Genomic DNA, 25,830 nt, shown 5'->3' with positions numbered 1-25,830 from the left:
TCAGATGTTAATGAGCCCACTAATGGTTTCAGTCACCATTCCAGTATGAACCAGAATGTCCAGCTTATTGATTGCCACTCGAGCTATTTTGTTACCTGTCCCATCCCCGCATAGCACTTCGTATTACTTATAGCAGTTGTTTCAGCTTTGGGGAGGGTGTTGATCCAAGCTGTCCTGGGACTAATTCTGTATAGAATATAGTGCAAGCCACAGAACCAATCCCCTGAATTGAAGATGTCATGATGTGGAGATGCCGGTGATGGACTGGGGTTGACAATTGTAAACAATTTTACAACACCAAGTTATAGTCCAGCAATTTTATTTTAAATTGCTGGACTATAACTTGTGAATTTAAAATAAAATTGCTGGACTATAACTTGGTGTTGTAAAATTGTTTACAACTGAATTGAAGACTCTACAAGGTACTTCATTAAGGGCTACTTTAGTATGTTGTCCAGAGCTATTGAGTGTTAAAAGCTTGACATCACAGCATGCAATGCACATCATGGATGCAGTTTACATGCATCTCTGGACCTGACATTCAGTAACAAAACAGTGGGAAATATCAATTGGACTGGTTTCCAAATCATAATAAATAGAAAAACCTGTGAATTTATAGTGAAAATTGTTAAATAAAACAATTTTAATAATCCTTGCATGTGAACGGTGCTCTTTAAACAGCATTGCAGACCCAATAAAGTAGGTAAACTTTTTTTTGGTCATTCAATGTTGTTTGCACACATGCCGGAGAAGTGCCAGTTTAGGAGAAGGGAGCCTAGTTGGAACACTCCAACCTCTACTGACACAGCAGATCTGCTGAAGACATTTCCCTGGATGCTGACCAAATTTAAACAAATACTTGATAAACATGAGTGTTCATGTAGCTGCCTTACAGCCACTCAGTGGAAACCTGATTTAAGGGAAGTCCATGAAGCAGCCATAGAATAAGTAGAATGGTCTTAACTGGATTACAGGAACACTTTCCAGCTAAATGGCAACTAAACTGTACTGTCAATACACAGTATGTTGTTTAGTATTGACTTAGCCAAGATGGTTTTGCTATGTGACATAAGTAACTGTCTGTTTGGACTCTCTGAAATTGAACATAAAAACAAAGCACTGTCCAGTCATCTACATAGTGATGATTTCACTTTGAGCGATGGAGAGGTGGATCAAAACCAGGTACAAAAGTATCCTGATCTAGTTAAAACTGAGACTACCTTCGGACTCACCCAGGGCTTCTCCAGAAGAACTATTGTCCTCTTGCCAAATCAAGTTGGGTCGGTCCGCAACTGAATCTGCAGTTTGCTGACCGTCCACTAAAACTGTTACCACAAATGTTGCCTTCAAAGCAAGAAACTTCAAATAATATGCTTGAAACAATGGGCCCATCACCTTTTTAAGAATTACAGTAACAATGCATTTAGGAACCAGGGGAGGCCTATCTGGGCACAACTTGATAAAGCAAGTCACCAGAGGATGAGAGCTTTCTAGTCTTGAAACTAATGATGTATGAAAGGCCATAGTGTTCAAACATACTCCAATAGACCAGGGTTTTGAACACAACTCAAACAAATACTATAGGTGTTCTAGGCTATGATAAACCTTGCTGGAGAGAACCATTCTAGCTGCTCAACCTTCTGCAAAAATGCATCGCTTGATATATTCCTGGTTAGTTGAAGTTTTTCTGCACTCAATTCATGATAGCGAAAGACTTTAGTCTGGATGTCGATGTTGTTCAATAACCATTCATTCAGTTGAAAATAATCTGGCTTTGGATGTCAAACTTTTGTCCCCTCTTCCCTCCCCACCACCTTTGAGAGCAAGTCCTCTCTGTGGTTAAGAAATGCTGGCTCTACTCATTGCTAGGATCAGCTGAGCTCCACAGTTGCTGGGGCCAGTACAGAATTATCAGTGAGTTTCACTCAGTCTGCTGTGCCTTCGGGTTTGGGGAATCGAAGAAAATGAGTGTAGAAATGTGTCTAGGAAAAAGAGGTTGTCGGTTCCAAATAGATGTGCCCCTTGTAACTCTGAATATATCTGGAGTGAAAGTTGTCCTGAGGTCCTCACAACTAGGTCTAACTCCTATGACTTATGCCTGTATGTTCCAGTTCCATGGAGATGTATTTAGAAGTTGCTAATGAACTGTCCACCTGACTGCCAAAAAACACTTCCCATCAATGCGTAACGAGAGAAGCTGCTGCTGGGGTGCAAAAATATCTTGCAATAAAGCAGAATCTAGTGCTTGTACATGCACTATATTACAACCTGAGCTGAACCTTGATGAATGATTTAAACATCGAGTTCCTAGCTTTTGCCTGCCATACATAGCCCTGCGATAAATGAGACTTTTCCAACATGCTTAAGACGAGGCATATGGACTTATGAATGATTTTCAATGTCAAAGGATATCTGTTTTGATTCTTACCTGAGGCAGCGAAAAATAACATCTTGAGTAGTGGACTTCCCATGTTGAGATCAGACCTGGAAGATGACCACAGCATCTGACATGGGAATGTGACTCTTCCAATGCTCTCCTGGCTGGCCTTCTACCCTCCATAAACTTGAGCTCATCCAAAACTCTGCTGCAGTATCATAACAAGAACAGAGTCCCGTTCACCCATCATCCCTATGCTTGCTGACCTGCATTGGCTCCCGGTGCCGCAACGCCTTGATTTTACAATTCTCATCCTTGTTTTCAAATCCCTCCATGGCCTCGCCTCTCCATCTCTGTGACCTCCTCCAGTTCCACAACCCTCAGATCTCTTTTGGCCTCTTGCGCATCCCCGATTTTCTCTGCTTCATCATTGATGGCTGTGCCTCCAGCTGCCGAGGCCCTAATCTCTGGAATTCCCTTCCGAAACCACTCCGCCTCTCTACCCTTCGCCCCTCCTTTTAAGATGCTCCTTAAAACCTACCACTTTGTCCAAGCTTTTGATCACCTGTCCTAATATCTCCTTATGTGGCTTGGTGTCAAATTTTGTTTGAAAATGCTCCTGTGAAGTGTCTTGGGACATTGTTAAAGGCGCTATATAAATGCAAGTTGTTGTGATCTAAGGAGACTATTAAACCTCGGATTATTCCACACAACTGCTCTAACTTGAGTGGAATGTGGTCAGTGTAAAACTTGGAGAAAAGGTTCCCTGAATATAAATTGCACATTTGGGAATGATTGCATTTCAAATGTGTTAATTAGGAGCCCCAGCTGGGGCAGAATTGACACCTTGTGACATTCAAACATATAATACCTCTTATAAACTTGAGCAGTTTCAATTGTTTTTTTCCTGTATATCTTGCAACGATGATCGACTGCTTTGCTTGAGTTCTTTTCCATAATGCTCAAAATTGATAGGGGTCTCCGAGTGAGGGAAAACTCGAGTTACCACCACAAGGGTATCACCATCTGCCTCGTCTGATGGAGAGCATAATTGAAATGAAGAAACTAGACTAATGTGGACTACAAGCAACCTGGTCTCCAGGATTAGATCCAGGTGTTAAAGCCATTTTAGTTTGCACTCCACCAACATGTATGGAGTGAGTACTAGAGATCTCTGTTCAACATATTTCCATTTTTAAAAAAAAAACTTTGTTTAATCACTGAAGCGTTGCTGGGTGATTATTCTCAAAATTCCCCCTGAAACTGGGAATTGTTAAAGTGTAAGATAACTGTCCCTTTCTTAGTTGTATGAAAAAATAGTTTACTTGATCTAGTCTGGGTCTGAACAGTTTATTGGAGATCACTCCCAGATAGTGTTCTAGGGTTTCCCCTCTACAACCAAGACGGCTGCCACTCAAAGCTAAGGTACCATGCTGCTCTTTTTTTTAGATTGGGTCCAACACATTAAGCTGATGGTACTGAGCTCTCTGTTATCGAGGCTAGGTCTAAAGTGCTAAGCTGAAGACAACCTACTCTATTACTTGGGGGAGGGGCACCTAAAGAGAGAAGCTGTGTTGCAGGAGATTATTCATGCAACAAAATCCTCTACTGACCAAGTATTTTTGTCGCATATTGCTTTGCAGACTTAAGAATGTAAATAGGAGTAGGCTACACGGTCCCTAGAGCCTGCTCCGCCGTTCAATCAGATCATGGCTGATTTTCGACCTCAACTCCACTTTCCTGCCCGATCCCCATATCTCTTGATTCCCTTAGAGTCCAAAAATCTATCCATCTCAGCCTTGTATATACTGAACAACTGAGTATCCATAGCATTCTAGGGTAGAGAATTCCAAAGATTTACAACCCTCTGCTGAAGAAATTCCTCCTTTTCTCAGTCTCAGCATAAGGGGTTGGATATTTAGAACTATGCCCCCTAGTTGTAGACTCTCCAGCCAGGGGAAACATCCTCTCAGCATCTACCCTGTCAAGCCCCCTCATCTTTTATGTTTCAATGAGATCACCTCTAATTCATCTAAACTCCAGAGAGTATAGGCCCATTCTGCTCAATCTCTCTTCATAGGATAACCCTCTCATCTCGGGAATCAATCTGGTGAACCTTTGTTGCACTGCTTCTAAGGCAAGTATAGGTAAGGAGACCAAGACTGTACACAGTATTCCAGGTGTGGTCTCACCAAAGCCTTGTACAATTGCAGCAAGACTTCCTTACTCTTGTACTCCAACTTCAATGCTGAGTCATTGAATATATTCAAGCCTGAGATCGAAAGATTTTTGGACTCTAGGGGAATCAAGGGATATGGGGATCAGGTGGGAAAGTGGAGTTGAGGGCGAAGATCAGCCATGATCTGATTGAATGGCAGAGCAGGCTCGAGGGGCTGTATGACCTATTCCTGCTCCTATTTCTTATGTTCTAATAACCCCCTTGCAATAAAGGCCAATATATGATTTGCCTTCCTAATTGCTTGCTGTACCTGCATGTTAACTTTGTTTCATGTACAAGGACATCCAAATCTCTCTGAACACCAACATTTAATAGTTTCTCACCATTTAAAAAAAATATTCCGTTTTTTAAATTTTCCTACCAAAGTGAATAACCTCACATATTCCCCACATTATACTCCATCTGCCACCTTCTTGCCCACTCCCTTAACCTGTCTTCATCCTTTTGCAGATTCTTTGCGTCGTCCTCACAGCTTACTTTCCCACACGTTTTGTATAGTCAGCAAACTGAGATACATTGCACATGGTCTTGTCATCTAAGTCATTAATATAGATTGTAAATAGGTGAGGCCCAAGCACTGATCCCTGCGGCACCCGACTAGTTACAACTCGAAAATGATCCGTTTATTCCCACTCCGTTTTCTGTCCATTAACCAATCCTCAATCCATATTACCCCCAATCCCATGGGGCCTAATCTTGTGTAACAACCTCTTGTGTGGCAGCTTATCAAATGCCGTTTGAAAATCCAAATATACTACAGCCACCGGTTCCCTTATCTACCCAGCTAGTTACACCCTCAAAAAAACTCTTAATATATTTGTCAAACACACTTTCCCTTTCATAAAACCTGCTGAGGCAGGTTGAGCCTGCTAACTTGAGGGCTGAGCACCTTTAACAGAGCTTTGGAGCATAAATTCACTATTCTAAAAGGGGCAAAACTATTTAGACTGTTAGACTATTTGCCGCCTTAAAGTTATAGCAAAATGGAGTCGGCCTCTGATCATCTGCATGTGAGGATGCTTAGAGCTGAAAATGGAATGACAAAATTAATTAAAATACCTGAAACCTACTAGAAATCAGTAAAAGGCACTAAAGCTCTTTGTCCATCCTTAAAGATACCATAAACTAAGTGTCTAAGAATGTTCATTCTTGGCCTTAAGACCACTCCTCCTATTGGCTGAGGAGGACAAGAATCTTAAATCTTCTGACTCTTTTGACAGGTCCATCCGGATCCTTGTAGAGGGCAGTCCTACTGGCTTGAGATCAGCACTCCAATCTAGTGTAGTGCCCCCTGCAAAAAAAAAACACCTTGTCACTGATGTGACATGGGATTTGCAAGTGCTAATTTGGAACATATCTCGGTTAGGGATGATATTGCTAGTTTCCAGCAAATTGTTCCTTGAACGCTTGCAATAACACATTGAAGCAAGCATTTTTGTCCATTGGTGCTATGATCAGCATTTAAGTACATCAGAGTGTAATATGCTGGTAATTTGTTGTGCCTTCAGATGCTGCTGAATCAGGGACCCAGTCCCAAGTTCACTGAGGGCATTGTGTGCTTTATTCCCCCTAATTTTTACCTGCTAGTAGGAATGGTAATGGGGAAATAACCTGTTTGATAGTTGCTTGGAAAGTGCAGATTTTTGTTCCTATGGTTGTTCCTTTGTAAGACTTAAATCCGCGTAAGGTAATGTCAGAGTCTTGAACCGATAGATTCTTACTAGCTTAAAGTTTTTATTCCTCACTCAATTGTTACTTTTAATAGCTTGCATCTTGATGGTAAACTATACAGGTTACTGGCAGACTCATTGTATTTGCTTCATTTTGTTTGAGGTTCTTTAGTCCCATGGAGCAATGAGAAAGATAATATCAATTTTCCTTTTGATCCCCCTAATATGTGCCAGGGAAGTAATGCTACCAAATTTCCTGGCCCCTCCCATTAACATGGTCCAGCTGCCCTTCTGAGACAGGGGCCACCCTTTAGTAGGACCTTGGGGAATGTGGGCAAAAAGAGGGGTGCAGCTGCAGGCCTGAACGTGCTATGGTGGGTTGGAGGGGGTGGTAGAAAACAAACCTGTAGTCACTCTGTACCTTCATGGTGCTTCCAGGACCACTCAGAACCTCTGTTCTCCCAAGGCTCCTGGCACACATCTAGCTTTCTGGGGTGCACCTCAGGAAAGTGAGGTGGGAGAGCTGGGAAACCCCCTCCTGCCTCATTTAACTTCTAATGCTGGCCCTGCGCCACTGTTAGCAGAGGTCCAGTAGTTCCCATTCTGGAAATCTTGGGGCCATGTCGTGGGGTCGGAAAGTTGATGTTTTAGTCTCTGCCCCCCTCTTCCTCCTTCCCCCCCCCACCCCCCCTGCCCAAACTCTTCCTTTGCTACGCTTGGGAATATTGCATTCCCCGAGCGTAATGATGTGAGAAATCTACCTTCATATTTTTTGTAAATAATTTAACATGGTCACTGGTGCACACTTTTCAGCAAGCAAATGGCCTGCATTGTTTTTTTTTAAACAAAGCTATTTAAGATATTTTTGGTGAACATTTATAGCTGAACTTATTTTTTTTTTAAATTTACCATCAAAGAAATCCCTTATTAGTTGGCATTAGAAAGGAGCATTCATATTTGAAATCCTAAATGGCCGTTACTCCAGTACCTGGAAAATATGGATTTCCATATGAGTGGAGAGAGCTCCAAAAAAACGACCATGGAAGATCAAAACATAGGCTGCTGTTAGATTGCTCAGGGAATTCGGCATGCAGCCAGTAGATCCCAACAGAATGTAAGTTTTGCAAAGTGCTTCTTTGCAGCCTTTCACAACCACCAAATCTGAAGGCAATATTTTGGTATGACTTAGAAGATGCCATCTTCTATGTACAGAACAGAGACTGACTAGGAAAATGCCGTACTGTTCACATACCAAATCATTTTACTGTTGAAAGGGTTGGCACACCCCAATCCACATTCTATGAATTAAGTAAAGATTCTGATTTATATTTGTGTTTTAATTTTCAGAATAGTTTGTCAACCATTTGGATCTAGGTTTCTTTAAGATGCAGTACATGTTTAAAATGAAATTTGAGCCTGTGATCACTTTTTCACATTTCATGGAAACATTTGGAATTCATTTACATGTTTAAGATGAACTGTCTTTTAAATATCTAACATTTGTTGTCCTTCAACTACTTCTGGCTATTTCCAACTTTTCTTAATGCATCCATCTTCTATAACTTAGTACAACTTGGAATTTGTTGCTATATCTGTGATGAGATTAGTTTCATATCTACTGGACCAGTGTTTATCTTCAAAATTATACTTTGAGCAAAGATTCAAATGAATTTCATTCATCTAAAATATTCATGAACAATAATTATTTTTTAAAAAAAGTTGCAAGCATGTGTTGCATGTTTTTTTCCAATGTAAGAGACCATCCAATCTCGATGTGATTTTAAAAATCTGAGCTATTAAATTCTTGTACCAGTTATTGGCTATAGAAGTGGACTGGTACAAGTTCTGAAAATACAGCAGTTTTCAAGGTCGATGCTTTATCACAGAGTGGCAGATGTGGATCTTAGACCACACATTCTTCATGCATTTAAGGGGAAGCTGATGAGGAGCAGAAGGATATGCTGATAAGGTTAGATGAAGTAGAGTGAAGAGGAGGCTTGTGTGGAGCATAAACACTGGCATAGACCAGTTGGCCGAATGGCATGTTTCTGTGCTGTAAATTCTATGTAATTCACATGATTTCCATCTTGTTCAGAGTTGTCAGAAGCAGGTACCTATTGCTAGGGGTTTCCTGATGGGGAAGTTACCCAAAGCCACTATGCTATGCTGCTGGAGAATTTGATTTTCCCCAGTAGAACTTCTCCAAGTCCTTAGTACTCCAAGCAGTCACCACTGTCAAATTAGTGTCACATCTGTCCGACAGTTGTCTCTAGTTGCAGTCTCCAAATACCAAATATCAAAAATGGAAAGGAAAAATAATTTTCAGCTGCTGATTACAGAGCACTATTGGTAGAAAACTGGGAGATGAGAAAATGTGGTTTGGGGTAAGGATATCAGAAGTGGATAAATAACATTAGTGTATCTAAGTTTGATGGGAAAGATAAATTCTCAAGTTGGTAATCCTGAGTACAGAGCCTTTCTTAGCCAGCTTAATGTAGCAAATGGATGAAGGTTTAGCAGAATTCACACAAGCATTCAACTTCCCTGTGTTCCTGCTGCCTTAGAAACTAACGTTCGTTCCAAGGGCATTTTGGAATTAAAAACTTTCCTGACTGTTCCACGCTCCCAGTATCTCTTTCCTCCACACACCTTGGTTTGTGCTTCAAGACAAAAGAAAATGCTGGGAATTTTAAAAAAATCTAAAGTGAAAAGACAGTGCGTGTGTTATAATCATTGTGTAACTCGCATTCCTGTTTGTGGCCAGTTCTGTGAAGTCTGTGGAGTTGCACTGTAGATCAATTTAGAGTACTGGCAGAATTTGGGACATTTGGTATTCCAAATTGACAGCAGATTAATATTAGCACGCAAATCTGATTATTTGCCACAGTAGATAGGATTAGGCACCTTGATGTCTAATACTAAAGTCAAAAAGATCTATCAAATTACCAGTTGCATTGTTAAGCCTTTCTTTGAAAATTAATGAGGTACCTATTTACATACTTTCTCAATTCAATTGGAATGCCGCAAAAACTGAGTTGCAGTGAAAAAACCTCCGGTATCTAAGCACAATTGTCAGTATTAATATGCATTAGAACAATGTAGCTCTAACTATTGTACTGTTTAAACAAACTTTGTTTAATTCATAGTTTAAATTCTTTTTGCAAATGTGCAGTAAGGGAACCAGTTCGAGGTGATGCAACTCTTTAAGACGACCTTTTGTGCCAGTCCAAACACTCTTTGCATGTGTCTCTTTCCCTCATTTTGTCTTCCTTGCTCTACCTCCTCGTAATTTCTTTTTCATCTTACTCCCTTAGATCTGTAGGTATTGGACTCTTCGTAAAAGATGTATCTGTTTTTCTAATTTTAATGTGAAGTAACTAAATACTAAAGCTACCAACCAGACTGCTACTTTTTAGTTATTGTGTAGAGTTTAACCTGCTGATACCTCCTCTTTGTCTCTTCACAATTCCATCACTCTTTTATTGTAGGTCAGATGAAAGTGACTCCTCTCTTTCGGAGGTACAAAGGTACACTGTCTAACTTGTCGCTCACAGTTCAGATTCTACTGTAGTGCTCATTGCTTCTAATATTTCCTGCATGCTAATGGTGTCCTTAATTGCCACTTTTTGGGATTAATTACAATGTTGTTGGAGTTCTTTGGGAGTTGGGTGTTTTTGTGTCAGAAGATAAACGATGGGTCATATTGCTTTTTTAGTTTGGATGATTACCCTGCTTTTGGTATTGCTTGTTAAATTTATTTACTTTTACTTTTGTTTTTGTGCATTAAATGGTTTTTGAAAAGCATTGGTTGCTAGAGAATGACCCTAACTTTACCCATTTGTAGGTGCTGAAGCTTTTCCTCTCAATAAAAGAAGTCTAATGCTTTGATGTCATACATGCATGTTTTTTTTAATGAACATGTATTCTAGCAAGATAACATGCCTGAAAAGGAAAGCATGTTGGCTGCTTTCTAAAAGAATAAGAACTAGTGAAATTAGCTGCATGTCTTTAAAATTGTTTAGTATAAAAGATGCAATTTTTAAATGTCAGACGATGTGTGCTTCTAAGAGTCAAACTGCCTGCACCAGGGAATTTTGGCTCGTATTTTCTAATTCTGTTGTAGATTAGTGACTAAGTAAGAGTGACGTGGTGGAGAATTTGCTGCCATTTGCCTGAAGGCTGCTCCCATTTGTGGAATTGTATTTTAACATGAGCCACAGCCTTCAGGAGAAGAGGAATATGGGGAGAAAACTGGAAAATAAATGTGAACTAGATCTTTATGAAGATCAGTGGAGTGCATTGTAGCATGTCAATCAAATTGGCGAAAGGGTAGTGAATAGGTGATAAGTATTCAATCACGCTTGTCAAATTTTCCCCCCAGAATTCAGATTTATCCACGTGAGAGAGATCAATCCCACATTTTGGCAGAAAATTGCAAAGAAATTAGCAATTATTTTGCTCTTCAATAATAAAAAAATACTTGCTGGTTGTTATATTTGCAGTGTTGCAAAAAAAAATGCAACTAATTTCATAACTTGACCCTAAAGAGTAGCACAGTGCTGTCGAAGACCGTTTGATTTCATCGGTTCCAAGTAAATGTAAGCAGTGCAATTTTTCCCCTTTGTCTATCCTATTGATCCATGATTATCTAGAAAACTCTTTTATTGGTATTAATCAACCAGTTTTATTACCATTCTTTTCACAGGGGAATAATTAACCTGTTCCCCAGTTCCAAAGGTAGTAGAAGTGCACCCCTTCACTGCACTCATGTGGCTGAAGGACACAACAAAGCAGTGCTATGTCTGGATGCGACAGATGATCTCCTTTTCACTGGAGCAAAAGGTGAGAAAACTTGCTTTAAACTGTAGGAGCAAATAGGTTGCATTAAATTCCTAGTCTCTATTTTATATCAACTGGGCTGCAGCCACAGGATTTACTGGTTTAAATTTGATTTACTTTTTCTCGGTGAAATTTCTGAATTGGTGTTTGATTTAGTCAGTAAGGGAGTAATTCAGCTTCACTCCTAAAAGTATTTACAAATTGCCTGGTCACAGGGAAACACAAAGTACTTCACACAAATAATTACTTTGAAGTGTTACATAAACAAACCATACTCCACATACCACCTGCTATACACCTATGCAACTTTGACAGATCAGGAATGTCTGTCTCTTTTAAAAATCCTTTTTGGTTGGAAGCATCTAATGCCTCTGTCATTAGAAGCAACAGTCTTGGAGATCTTTTCAGCAGTTCACAGTCTCTCGGCAATTTTGTACCATCATAGAAAGTTACAGCACAGAAGGAGGCCATGCGGCCCATCGTGTCCATGCCAGCCAAAAAAAGAGCTATCCCGCTTAATCCGACTTTCCAGCACTTGGTCTGTAGCTCTGTGGGTTATGGCACTTCAAGTGCGCATCCAAGCACTTTTAAAATGAGTTGAGGATTTCTGCCTCTACCCCCCTTTCAGGCAGTGAGTTCCAGACCCACACCACCCTTTTGGGTGAAAAAATTTGTCCTCAGCTCCCCTCCAATCCTTCTACCAATTACTTTAAATCTATGCCCCCTGTCACTGACCCCTCTGCTAAGGGAAATAGGTCCTCTCTATCTAGTCCCGTCATAATTTTATACACCTCAACTATATCTTGCCTTAACCTCCTTTTTGTTCCAAAGAAAACACCCCCAGCCTATCCAATCTTTTCTCACAGCTAAAATTCTCCCGCCCTGACAACATCCCTGTAAATCTCCTCTGTATCCTCTCTAGCGTAATCGCAACTTTCCTGTAATGTGGTGACCAGCACTATACGCAGTACCCAATGTTTTATACAGTTCTAGCATAACCTCCCTGTTCTTCTGTGCCTCGGCTAATAAAGGAAAGTATCCCGTATGTCGTCTTAACCACCTTATCTACCTGTCCTGCTGCCTTCAGGGATCTGTGGATATGTACTCCAAGGTCCCTTTGTTCCTCTACACCTCTCGGTATCCTCCCATTTATTGTGTACTCCCTCGCCTTGTTTGCCCTCCCCAAATGCATTACCTCTCACTTCTTGGGATTGAATTCTATTTGCCACTTTTCTACCCATCTATCCAGTCCATTGATATCTTCCTGCAGTCTATAGCTTTCCTCCTCACTATCAACCACATGGTCAATTTTTGTATAATCTGCAAACTTCTTGATCAAGCCCCCCACATTCAAGTCCAAATCATTTAATATATACCACAAAAGCAAAGGACCTAGTATTGAGCCTTGCGGAACTGTACTGGAAACAGCCTTCCAGTCGCAAAAACACCCATCAACCGTAACCCTTTGCTTCCTGCCACTGAGCCAATTTTGGATCCAACTAGCCACTTTCCCTTGGATCCCATGGGCTTGTACTTTTTTGACCAGTCTGCCATGTGGGATCTTGTCAAAAGCCTTGCTAAAATCCATGTACACTAAATCAAACGCGTTACCCTCATTGATCCTCCTTGTTACCTCCTCAAAAATTTCAATCAAGTTATTCAGACACGACCTTCCCTTAACAAATCTATGTTGACTGTCCTTGATTAATTCGTGCCTTTCTAAATGACTATTTATGCTGTCCCTCAGAATTGATTCCAATAATTTGCCCACCAGTGAGGTTAGAAATCATGCTCTGATTTTGGTTGGTTAACCTCAATCTTTAGTGCTCCTGTTGGAATTATTTCTACTGTCTTGCTGCATGTGTAGCAGTGTCTCACTCAGGCCCTGAATCTAACTATTGTGCTTTATATCTACAAAGAAGCAAGAGGAGGATACAGTACTTGATCCTTCTTGCCCTTTTAGTGAGCTCAAAGGGGAATTTGCTTCAGAAATTTTGCAGGAATCTGCGATGAGCTTAAGAATCCTGCAGCTAAAGTAGGATGCATGGAAGGAAGTACCTATGTATGTAGTAAGCTAGGAGGGAGAAAATAGATAGCAGGCTAACTGCATTATTCCTTTCTGTAAACTTTTAACAGATCGCACATGTAAAGTATGGAACCTTGTAACTGGGCAAGAGATCATGTCTCTTGGTGGACATCCCAATAACGTGGTGTCTGTCAAATATTGCAGTTACTCCAGTTTGGTATTTTCTGTTTCTACATCTCACATTAAGGTGTGGGATATCCGAGACTCTGCCAAATGCATTCGAACACTGACGTGAGTATCTATCATGCTAACATAGGATTTTATTTTAGAACGAAATGCCTCAGACTTTCTCAATTGGAAATTAAATTGTAAGATATTTCTAAATATCTTTTGGGGGTATTCAATATAAACTTTTGGATAGTAATAGTCAGTACTGGTTGTTTTGTAAAAATTAACTTGCCTATATTGCACATGAGCTCTAGGCTACCTGTACAGGATGTGTATTCCATTTGTAGCTCTGCTGTGCCTACCTTAGATGCTGGACAAATCTGAGCTCCAGCGAGTACACATCTTGCTCAGTATACAGGTATAGCAGTTGACAGTGAGACATCTGGCATCTAAAGCAAGTGAATGCACTTAACTTTGTTGGTTGTGCAAAACCTCAAGGGAAGATATCAACATTTTGTTGCCAAATTGGTAAAGAAATTTACATTTCATTTTAAGATAATGGTAAGATAGTACTTATTGAAGATAACATAGCAGTATAATATAGCATGAAAAAACTATTTTTTGTCTCTCAGGTCATCAGGTCAGGTATCGATGGGGGATGCCTGTGCAAGCACAAAAAATAGAACAGTTACCATCCCTCCTGGAGAAAATCAGATAAACCAAATTGCACTGAACTCCACTGGCATGTTTCTCTATGCTGCCTCTGGTAACTCTGTGCGAATGTGGGATCTCAAAAGGTATTTTGTCTTTAAGTGAAAGTAACTTGGCCTTGTAGGGATTTAGTGTGGATAAGCTTTGTTTTTATTCATACATAAATTCTGAAAAACAAAATTTTGTAATACAATTTGAATGGAAGAATAAATTTAAGCATCTGCATATTCGTCACCAAAGATACTGTCATAGCCATATAATATATGTTTGGGTTTGCAGGCATCTACTAGGTTAGTACAAAACTAACAATGTAAATAAGGCAAACTTGAACCCCTTAGCTCAAGTAAGCATTTGTGTGCTGATGCAGGCCAATAAGAAATCACAATCAGCAAAATGGACATTAAAATCTTTAGTCAACTGACCACAACTGTTAATTTAATGACTAGAATTTAACATTTGTTTTATTTTAGCTATTTTACCAGAAAAACATAGCAATTTTAATATTATATTAAAGTCAAAACTCCAATTTCTGAGAGGAATAATGTTGTGATCAACTTGTCCTTGCCAGAGAGAAGCATCTATGAATGCTGTTAGTAAACATTTTTTTTAGCAATGTATATGCATTTACAATGATTAGATGACCACGTTTCCATTTTCAAGGTTTCAATCCACTGGAAAGTTGACTGGTCATTTAGGTCCAGTTATGTGCCTTACTGTTGACCAAACTGCTAATGGACAAGATCTGATTATTACTGGGTCCAAAGATCACTACATAAAGGTAACATTTTCATAGTGCAAAATAAAATATTTGTGGCAAATTTTACATTAATTTTTTGCAAATGCCTTTTGATGAGCCTTGCATTGCAAAATGTATGACTGTGCTTTGAATCTAGAGTAATGGACACGATTGTGAAGTGTTTATAATGGTATTTATAACAACAATATAAAGCCTTAAAATGTAAATTGTTTTTTGAGGCCTATTAAAACCTGTATGCATTATGCTTAAGAATTTCTTTTGTATGCTAAACTCCTGTTTTTAAATTAAACTGAACTCATTAAGAACGTACCCAATCTTAAAATTAAAACCCAGCAATGTTTCTTAATGTAGTGTAACGTTGGAGGTTTTGGTTGCAATACATTGAAGTCCTAACAGTTCCTCATTGTGCACAAAAAACATTTTTGGATCACTTTTCCATGCCCTTTTATAGCAGATTGCAGAGTGTCATTTTCAGGGATTTGGGAGTAGATTATATGATCATCCAATCAGTCAGGGGGTCTCGTAGGGTGTCCTGAAAGAGGTGGTTATTGTACCTTCACATTCTTCTCTTGGAGAATAGTTTGAAGTAGTGGAAGGATTTGCATGTTGATTAAGTCTGATTGGCTCCTTTCATGGCTGCAACCATCTTTGTACCAGTGGAAAGGGTGGTTAGTCGTATATGGCAGGAGGACTCCCACACCCCATATGTTGGTGGGGGGCGGGGCGTCACCCAGCAAGTATCCTGCTGGATGGCAACTGAGAATTCAGAGTCAGAGCTTTGGTTTCCACTCGCCAGGGCTGTTTTGAGTGGGATTTGAACACTGCACCTTCTGATTCAGAGGTGCAAATGCTGCCACTAAGCCAAAGACTCACTCCCTAGAACAGGTGAAAGGGGCAGAAACACAAACTGAAATGTCACTTAAAAAAAGGTTGTGATCTACACGTAATGTAACTTTTGCAGAATCTGACTGTTTGTCAAATTCTTCGATCGTAAATAGTTCAGCCATTCCAACTCGTCCCACCCCCCCATTTAAAATGACAAAAATCACAATGACAGTTATTAATCTGTAGTATTCCAGCCTTCATAACTTTGTGGAAGTAACAAAAGGTAAACCTGACAGCCTAAAGATAAGTAAATCTGTCACACTGTTACCTCTTTCTATTTAGATGTTTGATGTAACAGAAGGTGCTATAGGGACTGTAAGCCCTACCTACAACTTTGAGCCACCGCATTATGATGGCATTGAATCGCTCACAATCCTGGGTGACAGCCTGTTTAGTGGATCCAGAGACAATGGGATAAAAAAATGGGACATGGCCCAGCAAGAACTGCTCCAGGTATGAATGCACGATGGCAATATGCTGATGTAAATCGCATGATGGCTGAGAAGCTCTTAACAAAAGGAGAAAAATTTGAATTTCCCCCAACCCCCAGCTCTCATCTCAAAACAGTCGATATGTTCTCGCCTCTCACCACCGTGACCCTCAGCAGACTAATCGCTTTTATGAGTCTACATGCTCCCTGCCCCCTCCTGACCTAGCTTCTAATTACTCAACTGCCACTCCTTGGCGCAATACATATAATCATACAACACAGAAGGAGGCTGTTCAGCCCATCGTGCCTGTAGTGGCTCTTTAAAAGAGCTATCCAATTAGTCCCATTTACCCGTTTCCCCATAGCCGTGCAAATTTGTCCTTTTCAACATGCTTGCCAACAGTCATTTACTCCCTTTTCAAAACTGCCATTATTAGCATGCTCCTTAAAAACCTTATCCTTAACCCCTCTGCCCTCTTCAATTACCACTAAATCCCTAAGCGCCCCTTTCTCTCAAGATTCTAGAACATGGAAGCATGTAGTCAGCTTTCTTATGTTTTGATGATACCCAGCTTTTTCTCTCCTCCGTCCTTTCTATGACTGTCACTATGTTGTCATTTAGCCTATCTGAGGTAAATTGTGGATGAATCAGAACTTCCTGCAGCTCAACACTGAAGTCATCCTGTTTGGTCCCTGCCGGAAATTCCAATCCTCAAGCCGCTGATTCTACCTCCCTTCCTGGACAACTGTTCAAGCTCAATGTACTGGTGCAAAACTATGGTGTCCTGCTAGACCATGAGCTCAGCTTCAAATCCTACATCTAGTCCATCACAAAAAACACATACTCCCACCTATGAAATATCTTTGGTCCCCATCCTTTCACCCCAAAACTGCTGCTAAATCCCCATTCATGCCTTTGCCACCTGCTAACTCTACTTTTCCAGTCCCCTCTTTGCTGGAATTGAGCACCATCCTAAATAAACAACTAATTCAGACTTCGCATCCCGCATCCTGTCACGCACAAAATCTTGTTGGCCTTCATTGGCTCACCATCCCTTGGTGCATCAATTTCAAAAATCTTGTTCTTTACAAATTGTTTAATGGCCTCATTCTTCTCTACCTCTGCAATCTCCTCCAGCCCTTTGTCCCTGATTGCACCCTCCACTGTTCCAACGCTGGTGTACAGTGTGCTCCTCCTTTCTGTGCTCTGGAGAGCTTTCAGCCATCTTAATCCAACATTATGGAACTTACTCCCATACTCCTGTGCCTTGATTCATCTTTCACTGCTGTCAAAACTATTATTAAAACCTTCTTCAACTGCACTTTGACACCTCTCCTAAATCCCCCCTCTCCTCTTGCTTAGGTACAACTTCAAACTTCGATGTACTGTGATGTTTGTGTGGGGTTTATGTCCAAGAATATATGGGATTGGTATGAGGATATTGGGGGCATTATTATTAAGTTTAAATGACACTTGCCTTATTTAATTTTGTTTTAACTTTTTGAAAACATTGCTATTTTGAAATATTCAATAATTTCTATACTGCTGTGCTAAGTCACTTGTTAACTTGCATTGTTCAGTCACTATACCGCTTTTAATATTTACCTAACAGTTTACTCCGGAAATAGTAATTTTAAGAAACACACTACCTTTCTCAAAACTCAGTATCTTCCACAATTTTTTGGGCATTTTTTGTTTTGTAATTGTTATCCTATATAGTTAAACTGACTACTTGCTATGTCTGAACAAGAGCAGTTAACTTTTCCCAATGCATATGTCTGCTTATTTGTCACTTTAACTTTTCAAAAGGGGACTCTTGGATGTTTGCATAATTTTGTTTATTTAAAACAATGCAATACAATTCATAACAAGCATTTACATTTACAACACAAGCTATAAATCACAACTTACACTAATATAGTTCCTTTAAGATAGCAAAGTTTCAAGGAGCTGCATAAGGGGAGGGACAGATTCATATACCAAGGTGGGGAGAACTGAAGCAAGTTGGAAGAGTTTAGAATGTGCAGTTCCAGAAAGGGGGGCTACACTATTTGAAGGATTTGTCACTGGTGGTGAAATGGATGGAGGAACGGATCACACAGTAATCCAGACTTGGAGCAGAAGTTGTGAGCTAGCATGGAGGGCTGGAGGAAGTTTGAGGTAGTGTGGTTAGTGAACGTTGGCGAGCCTGTAGCTGATAGATGAGCAGGACTTAGTGTGGGATAGTATGCAAGCAGCAGAAGAGTTCTGGGTGAATTGGAGTTTGTGTAGAGTTGAGCTCAGGAGGCTAGTAAGTTGAGAGTTGGAGGTGATGAAGCACGATGAGCGTTTCAGCAGTAATGGAGTTGAGGTAGGGGCACAGGCCAATACTGCAGAGTTAGGAATAGACTTGTGATGGACTGGATGAGAGGCTTAAAGCTCAGCTCAGAGTTAAACGAGACTGCAAGTTTGTGTACTTTCAGGTTTAGCTTGAGTGAACATCTGGTGAGGAAGATGGAGTTAGGGGATGAATTGTGGAGTTTCTGGCCAGAATCAAACAAGATGGCTTCAGCTTTGCTAATGTTTAGTTGGAAGAACTTTTAGCTCATCCACAATTTGATGTCAGACAGTAAGGCAACAGGTGTGGAGTCAGATGTTGCCACAGAGATAAAGCTAGATGTCTTTGGCACACATATGGAAGCTGACTTCATGCATGGGAATAATGTCTTCTAAAGGCAGTCTGTATAAAGAATAGGAAAGAAATAAGGATGGAACTTTCAGGCATGCTGAATGTGACCATGTAGAAGAAACCATATACAAAACATGCAGACACTGGTGGAATAGGTGGTAACGGAACAATAAAACACATTGCTTTGGAAGTGGACCAAAAAGGAGAGGTGATGGATTGTATCAAAGGAGGGGATAATGCATGGTGGTCAGTCATGTGATGTCATTTGTGACTTTGACTAGGTGTTCTCAGTACTGTGGGCAGGATGAAGACTGGACTGAATGAGGTTTGGACAGAAAGTGGTGGGAAAGGTGGGCATGGAGTTAGTTGATGCATCCAATGGCTTTAGAGAGGAAGTGGAGGTTAGAAATTGGGTGCGAGTTGGAGAGGAAAGAGGAATAAAGGGTACATTCTTTTTAAGATGATGGGTGACGACAATAGTTTTGAAAGCATGGGAACAACACCAGAAGACCACAGTAGACAATGTTGATGAGCATTGGACCAAGGAGAGGTACTTGAGTGCAGGAGGAAATTGAGGGAGCAAGTCATGGGTTTCATAGAGGAAATGAGTCTAATTGGGGCTGGGATGAGATGGGAAAGGGGCTAGAAATTATTATAGTTTGAAACTGGGATTGATGGAGACCTGAAAATAGTTTGGTGTATGCAAGAGGCTGAGACAGCTGAACGGATGATCTAACAAATCGGAGCTCCTCGCATTGTTGGCCGAGATATGGAATGGAAAGGAGACTGAAAGAAAAGTTTGTGATGAAGAGGAGTTTGAGTTGACCTTAACCTCGAGCACCTTACTCCTGGAGCAGGAAGAAATTTATACAAGCTCAAATAGTGGAGGACTAATAATATGAAGGCTCACATGCTAATTCCTCGGCTACGATTTGTTGCTTAACTGAAGTTGTTCCAAACCTGTGTTTGAGTATTTTCAAATTCAAGGTCTTGACGTGATTTTGTTTTCTAGCAAGTTCCAAATGCCCACAAGGACTGGGTGTGTGCTTTGGGGATTTTACCAGGCCGGCCAATTCTGCTTAGTGGCTGCAGAGGTGGTATCCTTAAGCTTTGGAATGTGGACAACTTTTCACCACTTGGGGAGATGAGAGGGCATGACAGCCCCATAAATGCTATTTGTACCAACTCTACCCATATTTTTACCGCATCAGAGTGAGTACAGTACACTGGCTGTAAAGATTTCAAGAACAATCAGTCTTTGCCATTATATATAATTGTTACATTTTAAGGGAAACAAAATCCCTTGTGTATAAAAATCTCACTTTTTAAAACAAATAGCTTTTTTCAAAAAAATTTTCATATTAATTTCTTCCAGTGACCAAACTGTGAGGATTTGGAGTGCACGAAGACCATCAGATGGACAGATGTTGGAAGCTGCAGACATAAATGATGATATCAATAGCAGCTGAACATAAATGTAATAGGAGACAGCAAAGAAACACTGGCATTGGCAGATAGCACTCCAAGCACTTTTGTGGTGGTTGAGCGAGCAGTTCCAGCTGGGCTGAAGGCAAACTGGAAGACATACCATGGCTGTGGAGATTTTCATCGGTTCTGAGCATTCAAATCCATACTATTATCAAACACTCATCAGAGAAAAAGCAACTCAGCAAGACATCAAAAACATAATGCATGACTGTGTTTTAGTGTTGTGTGAATAGTAATTGTGACAAGCTTTTCAGTATGCTGACCTGTTATAAGTCTATTCAGTCTGCAGTAGCTTTCAGAACAGCAAGGCTTACACATCAAAAAATACAGCACGCAAAGCAAATCCTAATCCTATACAGCTAATGGGAATTGCAATGTACTTGGTCTGTGTTATTGCCCCAAAAAGTTTGTGTAGGTTTTAATAGATACAGCAAACGTAGCCCTAAATGTTTGTACTTGTGTATGGTGTACATTTCTGGTTGGAATTATGGCTGTTGCATTACTTTGAAGACTGAATTTAGCAATGTCCATTTACGCAGCAGTATTCTCGTTCTGTCACTCAAATGTTTGTAGCAAAGAGTTTGTCTAGAATGTATCTGTTTTGTTCCCATTTGTATCATTACTGTGTTGTCACTCACTGCTCAGTCTACACTGTCAATCCATCGGCCTGCTTTTCTTTCGAAGAGGAAATAGCCATTGCAGTTGAGTGGATAAAATGCTGCTATATTAATGGTGAGAAATATGTGCATATTTGCATTTAATAACTAACAATTAACTAGACAGTTTCACCTGGAGTGGAAATGCACTGTATATAGTGAGTTTGAAGAGATGAAACAAGTTACATTGTACCTGGTTGATTTCCAGATGCTGTAGAATGTAGATAACTAAATGGGGATATATTTTATTTAGCTTTAGACTTTGAATGATAGTGTGATTTTACTAAGAGCTTCTGAAAATTTTATGTAAATAATCCTCTTGAACCAGACTGCTTTAGGTTTTATTTGATGTTCGTCAAGGCTGCTTGTAAACAAATGGCCAAATAAAGAAACGTGTGCTCAACTTGCAAATATTTTGTTTTGCGACAGGTAGTAGTATAACGTAAATTAAACCTCTTAAAAGAAAAGAACGTCGCATCTTGATTGCACTGAACCATACCATTTCAAACAGTGTTCATCTGCAACAATGTATCCCAAATTAGAATGTGAATTGCTTACTATATACTACCAGTTTAACAGATTAAATGAACTCCAATGTTTGATCCATAAATGGCAGATACCCTGTGGATAGAAAATTTATCAATGGGCAAAACAAATGGAATTCAACAGGCATTTAATTGCACATGCATGATGATCTCCAGTTCGTAAATAAATATTGCTTCCAACAAGTGCATATTAGACTATATAAAATGTCTAAATAAAATATAAGCAATTAATGTTTCACTGGGCAAATTCATTGTGTGTGGAGGTGAGAATCCAGTATCTGTTGAATTAGCTGTGATGGGGGCATTATAATTGGTCTTGGTATCCATAGGATACAGAGGGTAAAAATCAGGTCATGTTCCTGCTATCGATTCTTGTCTGGTGACCCCTGCTGGGAATTGGCCATGTGGGAATGTTAGATAAGGACAGGATTTGGATTGGGCTCAGCTATGATGCCAAAACCTCCCCTCGCCCTCTTGGACAAGAAAAGGGCTACTTGGTCTGAAAAGGAGTACCCTCCAGTACATCAACTTGTCCCTCATGGCATCTAATAACTCCAATGTTTTGTCTCTTACCTTGCTTGGTAAATTATTCGAAGCATTTGACTCTTATCAAACTTTTTCTTTGTGTTCTAAATTTACTTTGCTTTAATTTCCTTTTTGCCCATAGTCACTATATATCAAAGTATTTAAGGATACAAATTATATTGTGCTTCAGCAGCATCATTTTATAATACATCTACAGCTGATTCCACAGTAGTCCTTAAACCCTGTTCCATTTTAGGACATATTTAGTACAACCAACTGAAAACCACCTGAATTCAAATCTATATATTTTTATGGACAGACTCTTTATCGGTAAAGGTTCTAATTGGTTGCCATTAGGCCTAGTAGATGGGATTTACACACTGGAGGGCAGGACTGGCTTCTCCCAGACCAACTACAGATCATTGCCCAAGATCAGTTTCAAGCTGCTGCATTTCAACAGGAAACAGAAATTGAATGTGGTGGGGGGGCAGCATTATGGCTTTTGGTATAGGACTCCACAAAGTATCCTGACTGCATTTGCTTTCTCTTCCGAGTGATGGTGGAAGTGAATTTAAATATCTCAACATGATGTGGGAAATGTAAAAATGCTATATGGGTGCAGTAAGAGGCTGTAGATATATTACATAATGCTGCTGAAGCACAAAATAATTTGTATCTTTATTAACTTGGGGCACTATATTTGACAGTTTTTGTCTATGACTATGTCCCACAGAGGGATGAGCATCATGAATTCTGGAAACATGATATTTTGTGATTTATGGGTAATTTTGGAGAAAGGATTCATCTTCAGTATCATGAATCTCTGAAGGTATGACATCAAGGATTTAAATGACCCTCATTGAATGCTTTAGTGACCTTAGGGCTCTGGTCTGGGAGATCTTCAATTGGCAAATAATCCTGAACTGTTTATATGTTGCCTGTACCTTATAGAACCCTGATTCCATTGAAGACTGATTTGGATTGAAATAATCTTTAGGAGGCTTGAGAGAGGGCATGTTTTTATTTGTTCATGGGATGTGGGCATCGCTGGCAAAGCTAGCATTTAATACCCATCCCTAATTGTCCTTGAGAAGGTGGTGGTGAGCCGCCGCCTTGAACCTCTGCAGTCTGTATGGTGAAGGTTCTCCCACAGTGCTGTTAGGAAGGGAGTTCCAGGATTTTGACCCAGCGACAATGAAGGAACGGCGATATATTTCCAAGTCGGGATGGTGTGTGACTTGGAGGGGAACGTGCAGATGGTGTTGTTCCCATGTGCCTGCTGCTGTTGTCTTTCTAGGCGGTAGAGTTCACTGGTTTGGGAGGTGCTGTCGAAGAAGCCTTGGCGAGTTGCAGTGCATCCTGTGGATGGTACACACTGCAGCCACAGTGTGCTGGTGGTGAAGGGAGTGAATGTTTAGGGTGGTGGATGGGGTGCCAGTCAAGTGGGCTGCTTTGTCCTGGATGGTGTCGAGCTTCTTGAGTGTTGTTGGAGCTACACTCATCCAGGCAAGTGGAGAGTATTCCATCACACTCCTGACTTGTGCCTTGTAGATGGTGGAAAGGCTTTGGGGAGTCAGGAGGTGAGTCACTCGCCACAGAATACCCAGCCTCTGACCTGCTCTTGTAGCCACAGTATTTATATGGCTGGTCCAGTTAAGTTTCTGGTCAATGGTGACCCCCAAGATGTTGATGGTGGGGGATTCGGCGATGGTAATGCCGTTGAATGTCAAGGGGAGGTGGTTAGACTCTCTTGGAGATGGTCATTGTCTGGCACTTGTCTGCTGCAAATGTTACTTGCCACTTATCAGCCCAAGCCTGGATGTTGTCCAGGTCTTGCTGCATGCGGGCTTGGACTGCTTCATTATTTGAGGGGTTGCGAATGGAACTGAACACTGCAATCATCAGCGAACATCCCCATTTCTGACCTTATGATGGAGGGAAGGTCATTGATGAAGCAGCTGAAGATGGTTGGGCCCAGGACACTGCCCTGAGGAACTCCTGCAGCAATTTCTTGGGGCTGAGATGATTGGCCTCCAACAACCACTACCATCTTCCTTTGTGCGAGGTATGACTCCAGCCACTGGAGAGTTTTTCCCCCTGATTCCCGTTGACTTCAATTTTACTAGGACTCCTTGGTGCCACACTCGGTCAGATGCTGCCTTGATGCCAAGGGCAGTCACTTTCACCTCTCCTCTAGAATTCAGCTCTCTTGTCCATGTTTGGACCAAGGCTGTAATAAGGTCTGGAGCCGAGTGGTCCTGGCGGAACCCAAACTGAGCATCAATGAGCAGGTTATTGATGAGTAAGTGCTGCTTGATAGCACTGTCGACACCTTCCATCACTTTGCTGATGATTGAGAGTAGACTGATGGGGCGGTAATTGGCCGGATTGGATTTGTCCTGCTTTTTGTGGACAGGACATACCTGGGCAATTTTCCACATTGTTGGGTAAATGCTAGTGTTGTAGCTGTATTGGAACAGCTTGGCTCGAGGCGCAGCTAGTTCTGGAGCACAAATCTTCACGACAGCCAGGATGTTGGGGCCCGTAGCCTTTGCTGTATCCAGTGCACTCGGCCGTTTCTTGATATCTCGTGGTGTGAATCGAATTGGCTGGAGACTGGCTTTTGTGATGGTGGGGATATCGGGAGGAGGCTGAGATGGATCATCCACTCGACACTTCTGGCTGAAGATGGTTGCAAACGCTTCAGCCTTGTCTTTTGCACTCACGTGCTGGACTCCGCCATCGTTGAGCATAGGGATGTTTACAGAGCCTCCTCCTCCTGTTAGTTGTTTAATTGTCCACCACCATTCAAGGCTGGATGTGGCAGGACTGCAGAGCTTTGATCTGATCCGTTGGTTGTGAAATCGCTTAGCTCTGGCTATAGCATGTTGCTTCTGCTGTTTAGTATGCATTTCGTCCTGAGTTGCAGCTTCACCAGTTTGGCACCTCATTTTTAGGTCAGCCTGGTGCTGCTCCTGGCCTGTTCTTCTACAATCCTCATTGAACCAGGGTTGATCCCCTGGCTTGTTGGTAATGGCAGTGTGAGGATTATGCCGGGCCATGAGGTTACAGATTGTGCTGGAATACAATTCTGCTGCTGGCCCACTGCACTTTATGGTTGCCCAGTTTTGAGCTGCGAGGTCTGTTCTGCATTCAACCCATTTCGCACGGTTGAGGACTCCCAGGGCCACTCCCTCCTCACTGTATATCACTGTACCGCCACCTCTGGTCGGTCTGTCCTACCGGTGGGACAGGACATACCCAGGGATGGTGATGGATGAGTCTGGGCCGTTGGCTGAAAGGTATGATTGTGAGTATGGCTTTGTCAGGCTGTTGCTTGACTAATCTGTGGCACAAGTCCCCAGATGTTCGTGAGGAGGACTTTGCAGGGTCGACTGGGTTTGGTTTGCCGTTGTCGTGTCCGGTGCCTCGTGGTCCGATGCTGGGTGGTCCGTCTGGTTTTATTCTTCTTATGACTTTTTAGCGAGATTTTTACAACTGAGTGACTTGCTAGGCCATTTGAGGACAATTAAGAATCAACCACATTGGTGTGGGTCTGGAGTCACATGTAGGCTATTGCACTGCATTAATCTGCGTAATGGTAGAACCAAGGCATTAATGCATATGCCCAAGGTCTCAATTTTTTATTCTATAGGTATTTGTCCTTGGGAAGTGAAAAATCTGGCATAGGGTTTGGGACATAATTTTCATTAGGAACTCTATAAATTATTCCTGTAGAGCAGGATTGCTGAGGGCAGGCTGGAGGCAGGAAAGTAACTCGTAAGGACTGCACTTGGATCTAAGAAGCCTTTAGTAATAGACCTAATATAAGAAACAAATCACTT

At 41.1% G+C, this 25,830-nt stretch overlaps 1 protein-coding gene across 7 annotated transcripts in view; it reads left to right on the top strand.

The window, feature by feature from the left end:
• kif21a (kinesin family member 21A) overlaps positions 1-21,326 on the top strand; it is a 139,374-nt gene extending 118,048 nt beyond the window's left edge. For 5 of the 7 annotated variants that reach the window (XM_068004806.1, XM_068004807.1, XM_068004810.1 and 2 more), the window contains 8 exons: positions 9,775-9,813; positions 10,992-11,128; positions 13,262-13,442; positions 13,952-14,116; positions 14,691-14,808; positions 15,955-16,125; positions 19,784-19,983; positions 20,147-21,326. In XM_068004806.1, the coding sequence (XP_067860907.1) occupies positions 9,775-9,813; positions 10,992-11,128; positions 13,262-13,442; positions 13,952-14,116; positions 14,691-14,808; positions 15,955-16,125; positions 19,784-19,983; positions 20,147-20,240 (1,105 nt within the window). In that variant the 3' untranslated portion in view covers positions 20,241-21,326. Of the gene's footprint in view, positions 1-9,774; positions 9,814-10,991; positions 11,129-13,261; positions 13,443-13,951; positions 14,117-14,690; positions 14,809-15,954; positions 16,126-19,783; positions 19,984-20,146 lie in introns of those variants that run through there. The other 2 variants (XM_068004809.1, XM_068004812.1) reach the window with 2 other exon arrangements.
• The last annotated feature ends 4,504 nt before the right edge of the window (positions 21,327-25,830 follow it).

The sequence above is a fragment of the Heptranchias perlo genome, chromosome 24 (genome assembly GCF_035084215.1).
Source record: "Heptranchias perlo isolate sHepPer1 chromosome 24, sHepPer1.hap1, whole genome shotgun sequence".
Taxonomy (NCBI): domain Eukaryota; kingdom Metazoa; phylum Chordata; class Chondrichthyes; order Hexanchiformes; family Hexanchidae; genus Heptranchias; species Heptranchias perlo.
Note: the sequence above shows the minus strand (reverse complement) of the source record. Positions and strands in the feature narration are given on the sequence as shown.